At 37.4% G+C, this 10615-nt stretch overlaps 1 protein-coding gene across 1 annotated transcript in view; it reads right to left on the bottom strand.

Moving 5' to 3' along the window:
• Nucleotides 1-3836: 3836 nt before the first annotated feature.
• MTMR7 (myotubularin related protein 7) overlaps nt 3837-10615 on the bottom strand; it is a gene marked incomplete at its 5' end in the record, with an annotated part of 29114 nt that continues 22335 nt past the window's right edge. Inside the window, 5 exons of the mRNA XM_009695691.1 lie at nt 3837-4196; nt 4665-4791; nt 6679-6819; nt 8003-8203; nt 9932-9981. Of these exons, the coding sequence (XP_009693993.1) occupies nt 3837-4196; nt 4665-4791; nt 6679-6819; nt 8003-8203; nt 9932-9981 (879 nt within the window). The remainder of the gene's footprint in view (nt 4197-4664; nt 4792-6678; nt 6820-8002; nt 8204-9931; nt 9982-10615) is intronic.

Genomic DNA, 10615 nt, shown 5'->3' with positions numbered 1-10615 from the left:
CCGGCAGACTTAAAAATAAGTCCTTGCCTGAATTAATTCACAATGATTCTGGTGGACCTATGAGGTTTCATTAGCTTGTTTCCAGAATTATTTATATTAAAAGACCACTAATTTTTATTTTAAGTTTTAATATGATTTGATTTGCTGGCTCCAGGTGCCTTACTGGCAATTTAAATAACATAAGTAAAGTCGAATGCCTGTTTTACCTTTCCTTCTCATCACCTGACTCTCTGGCAATGTTTCTGGCCTCTCTGACTTCGGGGTTTGCTGTGCACTTGGCCCTAGGTCTTTGCCAAATTTTTCACTAGTCTCAGTACTGTGATAAGCTGACCTCCTTTTAACTCACCCCACCACCTGTTCCTCCCTTCCCAAATATATTGTCAGTGACTTACCTGTCCTTGGAGGATTTTTCAGTCACTGTGGTGTTTACCCATCTCTGCACTACCGAGTGCAAGGGTGACCGGCCAACCTAAAAGCTACGCTCAACCTTCAGCCTACGTGCAGAAGCAGCCCGTTGCCTCGACTATGGTGTTTATGATAAACTTGAGGACTGTGTGCAGATCAGGGCAGCATCCACGTAAAAGCAAGTTAGCTGCTCAACGGTGATGAAATGCTTATTTTCATTGCAAAGGCTACCTCCTTGTTGCTGCGGTTTAATTGTTACTAGTTTGTGTCATCAAATATCTTTCATGCTATGTAAACTGGTGCTCTGGCTTGCCCCTGTCTTCAAAGAATGTGGTTCCCTGCCTTTCTGCAAATTTTACAAAGAGTTTTCCTTTTTCCTTTTTCTCTCCTTACTTGTAATGATATCCTTCAGTCGGAGTTGTGCCCTCCAACTTTTTCTCAGCTTTTCAGAATCCATTCCCAGTTCACCACCTTTGTCTATGTCTTGTATAGAGCAACCAATAAAAGCAGCTAGTGAACACGTTTTCTTTCTGTTCTTTAGATGGTGATCTTTTGCAGAGAAAACATCAGCTGTTCGATCCCATTGCCTTCAGTGCACTTCAGATGCACATTTTCATACTAAAGAACAGCTTGAACCTAGTGAGGCTAAAATGACACCACAGAAACCTATGATGCTCTCTAATCCTTTCTTTCCAGCGGTTTAGTTACATTCATGTGTGTCCTATTTCAAATGACAGTGGGCTTAATGCAAAATTGCAAGGATTTGGAGCAGAGGGAAGATCTCCACAAGGCTACAAGAAATCAGTGTAGTTCATAGTGTGGTTTTCTCATCCCTTTTGTTTCATATTCCCTAAAAAAATTAATACAGGGGTCTAACACGCTCCCATATAATTACCTCAATTAACAGGAGCCTCAGTTTTCTTAGTGATCAATTGCAGATTCCTCCACAGCTTAAATGACTGTATTCAAGTGACTCTTGAGTAAATGAAGAACTATATTACAAAAATTGGGAAAGCAAACCTTTGTGTGGTGGGAAATAACATAAGTGACCTAAGTGTTTATTGAAAGTGTTTCTCAGCAGGTTAACAATGCCGCAAATACATACGTTACAATGAAAACAGTAGTAGCTAATGCAAAATTCCAAGGACTGAAAGACACATCACGGAAGGCTGCTAAGTGAAGGCTTAATATAAAATGTTAATATTTTAGTTGTAAAGCTAGTTAGAAGGAGTTGCATAAGAGCCGTGAAAACAGTGCTTTGAATTTGCATATATTGCTGTTCTGCATTTATTTCTAGACGTGTCTAATATGCCACAATACCATCATACACAATTTTACATTTTAAAGATGTGCAATAGTATTCCCCATTTTCAAACTCATTTTTAGGCAGAATATTTGTGTGTTTTGTTTTCATTGCTGACTTTGCAGCATGTTTCTTTAGTCTGAGAAAACCCATTCAAAATCTCCTTTAATACCATAAATTTTACAGCCTATGTTCAAAATATGAAACATTTTTAAAAGTGCAATTAAAATTGGGGCTTTCATTTATTAAAAATTCATAAAGATTAAAAAACAAGGCTATATTCTCAACAGAGTATAAATTATAGCTGTATTTATTTCAGTTGAGCTACAGTGGTTTATCAAATTGAGGATCTGGCCTTTCCAGTATAACGTTAAGATAAATCTTACTGTTAGGAATTGAATGACTTGTTCAAAGACAGCAGCTCCCTTAAGAGGATATTAATACTGAAGTTTATCTACTCATGTTTAGTAACATAAGTTCATAGAACAGAAAAGCCGTTCCATAAAAGCAGACTGAATAATAAAATCTAAAGCTTCTAAATTGAGGTGTATATATATATATAATATTTAATTCTGCCTGTAAGTCTGTATTTGAAGGACTAGTATGAAATGCAGTCAAAGTAAACTTACGTTACTACCACTTTGCTTTACTAGAGTTCAATACCACATTGTGTCCAAGCAGGTAAGAGCAGCCATATGAATTATATTTTTAACTTTTTGCTTTAATAAAAATTAAAAAAAAAACCCCAAACTTGGAAGAATTCCATCCTGATATGGAAGCCTTTTAGTGAGTTTCAAAACATCCCAAATTTTAAACATTTTTCAGTGGTTTGCTTCTGTACCTATGATTATGAAAGCTATTACTCCTGCTCTTAAAAAATACAAAAATTCTTAAACCAAACAAGATTAAACTTTCTGTTGTGGTGAATCAGTCTTTTTCTTAAATTAGCATTGCCATGCTCTGTTCTGGTTGGCAAATAGTAAAAGGAAAATTTTGTGTGAGGATTAAAAAAAAACCCTTGGTTGTGGTTAGTTTATTTTGTACAATAACATTTGGAAGAAATCTTCTTTATAACAGTTCCTTTATGGGCAGAACCTCTTAATTCTGAATTTGGAGTGGTGCTTTCATAACTGATTTCTATAAGTGATTTTGGATTCCTTATTCTCTCTACTGTATATGTACCTCAATCCCACACAAATAAAACATTTTCAAGTAGGAATCAAAATAGGCTGGAGAATTTGGGGGTTTATTACATTTAAAATTTTACTTTTGTGTAAGCGGTTTGGAACAAGGGTAAGATACAAACAATCAAACTTGAGAACAAAACCTAAAGAGGCTACAGTATACTGCCTAATGTACCTCTCATTATAAAGGGATGCTTCACCATGAAGGCCGTGTAAGTATTGTTATATTCCTTGAAGTTTTGCTTATAGAAACTATTGAACTTTCAACACTGGTTGAGAGTTGAGTACAAGTGGGATGCATTCATGTGCAGCAGCTGCTTACTAAAGGGCATTTTTGCAGGACCAAAGCTTCATTTGTCCCCTAAGCAAGCATGTCCATTTGTTAGTTTTACTTTGCCATAAGGGATTCTAGTAGAAGAATATGCAAAATAATTGTTGGAATTCAAAATTTAACACATCCCATGGAAAAAAAAAAAGTGAAGAATATACACAATATGTCTGAAGGCAAAAGAGCTCTACAAAAATAAGTTTTGACTGATTCACCAGTAAGGCTAACGCTAATGAATATTCAACTTTGTCCCTATGTCTACTTAGGAATTTGACATCTTTTAGAGAAGAACTATTATTTTGTACAATATATAATCATGGAAATGTACAAAGTAAAGTAAGGAATAATTACGTACAGCATTGATAAAGTTAAAACAAATACCACATTGGTGTAACTAAATATAGCAGGTAATATCTATTACCTTTCTTTAGCATTATGTCTTAAAACTAATAATGGCTTGTTCTGCTTAGATCTTTACTTGTACAATTGTACAGTTCCCTTTCTTTGGATTATTTCTGTAGGCCACAGACCACTCCCATTCTTCACCTGATGAAAAGATGTCGTTCCAGACTGTGAAAGACAACTTCATCTGGATCCTTGCTGTTGCGAAGGTATTTCAGACTGCCAGAAACACAGCCTCATCTGAATCCTTCCCACTGTCTTCACTAGGCAAGCAGCCACCCCCACTTGGGGACCTACAGCTTAAGTCCTCCACACCAGACTCCTGATCACTGTTAGCTGAGAGGTCAGGATCAGAGCTCTTTAGGTTGTCCTGTGTCAAAATCAGAGCTGAATCTTCTTCATCCCCTTGAGAAGGGCTCCGGGATGGGAATGATTTCAGGTCGTTGCTGTAGTCCTGGGGAGTGTTAGCTAAGCTGTTGTTGGAAGTAGAAAGCCCTAACTGTTTGCTTCGGTCTTGTTGCTTACTCTTGACTTTATTATCATTTAATTGTGATTTCTGAAGATTCGCCAATCTCTGAAATAAAGGAAACAGGATATATTATGTGGACACATTTAGGGCCCAGTAATCCTCTTGTGTGTCTTTTTCTTTAAAAAAAAAAAAACTAAAGAAACTTAAGTTCAGAGCCCAGCCCAATTGGCACCCTTTAAACTGCCTATTTGCATTTATAAGTATGAGAAGTGCACAATTTATCACAAAGCGTGATGAATGACAGCATCCCTCTGAGTTACAGAAGGATATAGAATTTCTTTCAGGACTAGTGCTTGTGCACCAACACAGGTGAAATTTTATCCCTGAAGAAAAAAGTTCACTGTTGTGTATTAAATGCAAAACATTCATAGCAATTTTTGTGAGAACAAAGGTGACAGCTGAACATCCTCATGCTGGAAAAGGATGTAGCATGTAGGGGACTCCGCAGTGTATGGAGTTGGGTTTCATTTACCATCAGTTAAGTCTACAGCATTGAGATCAAGTGTTTATTACCTCTCCTAAAACCTCCAGCTCTTCTTCCAGCTGCTGAGTTTCTTCCTTAACTGCCATCAGATAATCAATAACTGACTGTCGAGGATGCAGCCCCTTTTCAAAGCGGTTGTACATACCACTCCAGAACCTGGAATTGACAAGAAGGTCAGCAATTTTCTCATTTTCAGAAGACTTAAATACACACTTTCCCTGCTCCCCCTGACCCCCCCCCCCATGTTTTCCTATATGATCCGTCCATGAATCATTCATCATTAGAGTGCATACACATAAGTTCATTGAATATTTGGTAAGATTTATGGTTCATTTGCATTGGCTCTGTCCTGAACATGCAACTCTGGACATACACAGCTTGAACCAATTCTGATAACAGCAAGGTGAATGTACCTTTGACTTAGATCACGTGGCTGAGGGTGATGCACTGAACGCAAACTTTTGCTGTATTATTTTCTTGTTCTATACTATGGGCTTTAGAGCAATCATACCTATAAAACAGCCAAGGTTAAATACAGGTTTTCGTAATCCTAGTTCTCAACTGTTGTTTAATTTCCCATTAAGTCAACCTTGACATTTTGTGTGCTTGTTTTTGTCTGGGGCTGGGGGAGAGGGGTGAAGTGCAGCTATTTAACAGGGTTTTCCCCTGTAAAGAAGATGTAAAAATCAGAAGTAAAAACCAGTATGGCATCATGTTCTCTTAAAATTTAAACTGACATTTTAAACTGGCCTATGGAAAGTGCATGAAGCATGTATGTTGGCAAGTCCTCTTCCTGTTCTATGGAATTATTTGACAAACCTTTAGTTAAACAGCTGACTTGATTTTTTCATTTTCAGGAGGAAAGGACTCAAAACTATAAGCCCATAGCTTACTCTAGCAGTCCTCCTGTCTTCTGTCTTCCCAGCAATCCATGGCCATAGCCGGACTCTGAGTATGTAAGTAGTTCACCAGACAGGTTAAGTAACCATGAGACCTGCCGTCAGCTGCAGCTGTCCAGCCAAGTAGCTGACAGGTATTTCTGGAGCACGTGCATGCTCATTCATCGTTTATTATTCCTACTTCAATAATATCCTATTTAAGTCACATTCCCCCTTAAGTTTATCATCTGATAGTTCATGCTTGGACATCTTTATGCACCCAAGTAATTCCATTAAAATCAACAGGATTACTCATCCAATGGAGGATCTGCAGTATCACTACTTCTTTTATAAATCCCACTATCCTAAAGAACACGATTAATGACTATTTTTAAATTGTTTTAAAGTGGATGTGACCTGGAATAGTAGATATGAAAGAATTCAGTTTCTCTCATTTAGGATATTTACGGAATTTTAAACAGGTGCTTTTACTTGCAAGTGGAAAACTGATCAGTTTTACTTAAATAACAGTTTTCATGAATTTCTATTCAAGTTCCCCTTAAGTTTATTAAGATTAATGGCACAATTAATTACTCAAGTCAGAATGCCAACAGTAACATTTCTAAAGTTACGATATTTTGTTACATTTTGAAAAAAAATTAAATATCAAGTAAAACTTACTGTGTATACTTTGAGGTATAACAACAACATGGGGAAAGTCTGCTTTTTTGTTTTACTTGTTTTAGCAATGAAACCATATGGGTTCTTGAAATGTCCCTTTTTATTTTTGATACCAATCGATCCAAATAAACATCACAAAATCTTGGAATGGAAGAAGCTGAAGCAACTTTAAATTTAGAAACCACAGATGAGAACAGAACTGAAAGCGACATTTCTCAGTGGGAGAAGTGAGTAACCATGAAATTAGGACACACAACTATCAATATAGCTTTAATCTTAAGCTTCTTTTCAGACTAATACTCCGTTGTGGAATGGTGCAGAGGTGTTCACTGACTATGAGCACACAAGGAACAAAGACATTGCATCTAGGACTGAATTTATTCTCTGTAAGCTACCTTGTGGAAAGAGAAATACTTAAATACAAAGGTACTCTGTTCTGTACTAACACATCCTACAATTCTTAGTAGCAAGTGATACTACCTACTTGTACAAGAAGTTGCACGGAGTCATCTGTGGGCGCAGCATCCCTTGGGTTTGACTGTGGTCTGATCTGTACAAAGGATTCAGGTAATCGGCACGATTTTTCCATAAGTGAGCCCACAATGAATATGTTCGTTCTTGGACTCTGAAAAAAAATAAGAAAAATTTATTAAAGTCTCTACTACAATTCAGGTATAGCTAAAGCTTAGATGCGACAGTCTGGTGCTCTGTACTACTCATTTACAATCAACTTTATACTTCCTTAACAGAATTAGACTTAAGTTATAAATACAGAAAACCACAGATGCATATTCCTTTGTTGGTCACTAAAGGCAAAATCCAATCCATTTCCTATAAAGCCCGAGCAGCTGGAGAGGGAAGGTGGAGGGATGGTTTCCTCTGCGAGACAGAGAGGATCACTTCCATAAAATTAACTCTCAGACCAATCTCTGCGGAATCCACACATTTAAAAGCACTCCTACACCCCTGAGCTGCAATTTCTCATGTAGTTACATCTTGCGATATGATGACCTGTGAAGGTTTTGATTTTAAATGGCCTGTGGCACTAAGACTGCTCTGCATTTGAGCAGTGAAAGGGACCAAATGGTGGCAGCAAGCAGTAACTCCCATCTTCCTCTCATTACTACTGCTGACACAACGAGGATGCATGAGAAAAACAGTGGGTATTATGATGTACCTGAGGAGCCAGGGCCCCAGGACGCAGATACAAACAACAGCACTGCCAGGAATGGTATTATTGTCTCTGCTGGGGCCTGAGGACAGGTAGATTAATTCATAATTGCTTTGGGGCCAGACAGCAGAAGGATAGTTGCTGACTCAGTCCTAGGGAGGGCTACCGGACAAAAAGGCCGTTCATAAGTAAGTATCCGAGAGATAAGGACTAAAGTGTCCTGACAGGAGATCCAAGGACAGGCTAAAACACAGAAGAGCAGCGGCTCTTAAACTGAGAACTTAACTAAAGCTAATATCATCTTGTCTTAGAGCTACAGCAACAGCTTGCCGTGTATGTCGTTAAATGCTGCAATAAAGGTAGGGCCACAAGGCTGAAGGGCTAATGGTCTGGTCAGGTTTCACTAATCCCTGTCACACACACCGTGGATTACACTCCCAGCAGAGCCACATTGCAGAGGATCAACTTTTTCCAGTATTAATCTGTGTTGCCAGAAGACGACAGCCAGGAAGTCTTCGCTGCACCCCACCCCTTACAAAAGCAGATATATGTAGACTGGCAAATGTCTGACTCCTCAATACACTGCTACTCACAGACCCCGCACATAAATATACTACTAAAGAAAAGACTTTCATACTTCAGCTCTCGTCTCTCCTTCTGGCTGTTACACAGGAAATTCCCAAACTGGCAAGAATAGATATGATGCTGTATGTGGATGAGGAATCTCTCGTTGAATTCAAAGGCACAAGGAAACTGTTCCATTAATTGCCAAACACACTCGATGAACTGGTCAATAACAGGGGATATCTCCTTTGGATCGCCATCTAAATTGCCATACCTGAAACAAGACAAGATACATTCAATTACATCCTGAAATTCTCTAGGAAAACTGAATTAACAGTAATGAAAACAAACCCCTCACTTTTAGTGTGCCAGTTACATAGCAGGCATTCATTTCTAAAATCTCGACTACTACTATATTTTTTTTATTTACAAAAATTACACAAAATTCATGGAGTAGAATGAAGGCAGAATTTAATAAAAACAAACAAACAAAAAACCTTTAACAAGTGTCTTGTTGCCTTACAGGTACTAACAGCTGGCTGCTGCATAGCCTTGTTTTAATGCTATTAATATAAAGTTAAATCACAGTAACATAAGTCATCATCAGAATGACTGCAATTACTTCATGACAAAAATGTATCTTAGTCACTTAATGGCAGACCATTCCCAAAAACAGAAAACCAAGCAGGAGAGGAACAGAATAACCTTGGCAGAAAACAGTTTAAAGCTGCCCTCTCGGTGAAATTTTTAGAAAGTGTGAAATGTTTACGTGCTACTGTAACGATCAAATGAACATCAAACTTTCTGTCTATAAAAATATCTCTTGGAACCACTTGCAATGAAGAAAATGAGCCTGAACATACAAAACATATAGAAGTAAAAAATACTTTATAAGCCTACATAATAGGAAGAAGCATTTTCAATCAATTATTCTGCTTGTCTTCTGTGTGTGTGTGTGTGTGTATATATGTGTGCATATAGAGATACATATATACACACACACATACGTGCCAACAGAGTGGAATTCCATAAACTTCTAAAATTGAAACTTCTAATTCTACTATTACTATGCATCAAAGAAGATATAGCAATATTGTACTGCAAATCAAAGCTATCAGTGGTGATTACATTTCGTAATATCTTTCACCACTGATAATAATAGACATCTGACAGTATCATATTAAATGTAGTAATTCCTGATGGAATTTCACAGGTGGTGTGGAGCTGCACAGATTTCCTTAAAGTTTTGTTGTGTTTTTTTGAAACTAGAACAAATTTATAATCAAATCAAGTGATATAATGTAATTAAACTTCACATAAAAATGGCATTTTTTGTTTTTACAGAAACTAAAAGGAAATACAAGACAAAAAAGAAAGAAAATGTGGATATTTATCCATGTTTAAATAAATAAAGTCTTCAAACATATTTATTACATTATAGCATTTACATAATGGATGTACAATGTAACTTGTCCAAATAGATGACTTTCCACTTTGCTTTACCTGACGTTTTTGGAAAAATCCTACTGTTTTCATTAGAACAGAGTGTAACAGGAAGAGTATATTTTACATAATAGATAACTTGCAGACATGTCTAAGATTCAGTACTGTCCTGGAAGACATAGACTTTGCTGAACAGGGACTTATGTGGAGAGTCCTGGCACTACTGAAAGATCTGCTGGAGTTTAACGGGATTTTGCAAGCCACATACATACTACCTTTCTCTCACACAGATCTCTCAATGCTCATAGCAACTGCAAGACCAGCACTCAGGATTCCCAATAGTAGTCTTGGAGTGCATATATAAGAAAAGACTGATATGAAAATATTTCACTTTGATTTTTCCAGGCAGCTAAATTATATAGTAGGAGAAAAGGGTATGGTGGTTTCCTGAGGGCATTCTGTTGATATGCTTTGTAAGGCAACAAGGAAGTAAAATTGGAATGGCAGCGGGTACTGACTACATAAAAATTTATCTAGAAAAGCCTTAGCACTGCCTTACCTGTGATTAAATTTGTGACCAAAGGAAACCCAGTCTTTTTCAATTAACACCTAAAATGAGAATAGTGCATTCAGTGTTGTGGAGCAGAGCTGACACATGATGAAACAGGCAGAAGAGTGGGGTAAACAAGCAGTATTGGAATCCCAGTTAATTCTTAGAATAAGCAGAAAAGTGACAAGCAAGAATGATGTACGCAAGCAGTATTAGAATCCCAGATAATTTTTAGAGTAAGCAGAAAAATGATGAGCGATGAGCACTGCTGCCAGCTCAAGAGAAAGTAGCACTCTTCATGGATGCAGATAGGATGCCAGTACTTCAGCACAACTTCAATTAGCTCAATTCATCATTTTCTAAAATAGAACGTAAAAACACCTCAAACATCTTTTTAACATGTGACCAGTAACTTGACAAGCATTCCTAGATGCTTTACCAGTGCTGATTTGCTTGGGAAAGGAACAGATTTTCCAACATAGCTGCTCATTGCAATGTCTAGGGAGCACACACTTCTGACACTCAAAACTTCACTGATCCCTGAAAATGAAGACAAATTCTTGCTTGCATGAAAGCTCCTTGGGCTGTAAGAAAGTTTCTTGGTCAAGGTTAAGAAAAAAAAAAAAAGGGTGCCCAACTGATCCCCACGTTTGATAACATTTCATACAGAAACTGTGAGACTGTAACTTGAAC

Source organism: Cariama cristata, unplaced genomic scaffold, assembly GCF_000690535.1.
Source record: "Cariama cristata isolate BGI_N322 unplaced genomic scaffold, ASM69053v1 scaffold19602, whole genome shotgun sequence".
NCBI classification, from domain to species: domain Eukaryota; kingdom Metazoa; phylum Chordata; class Aves; order Cariamiformes; family Cariamidae; genus Cariama; species Cariama cristata.
This window is presented reverse-complemented; position numbering and strand designations above follow the sequence as displayed.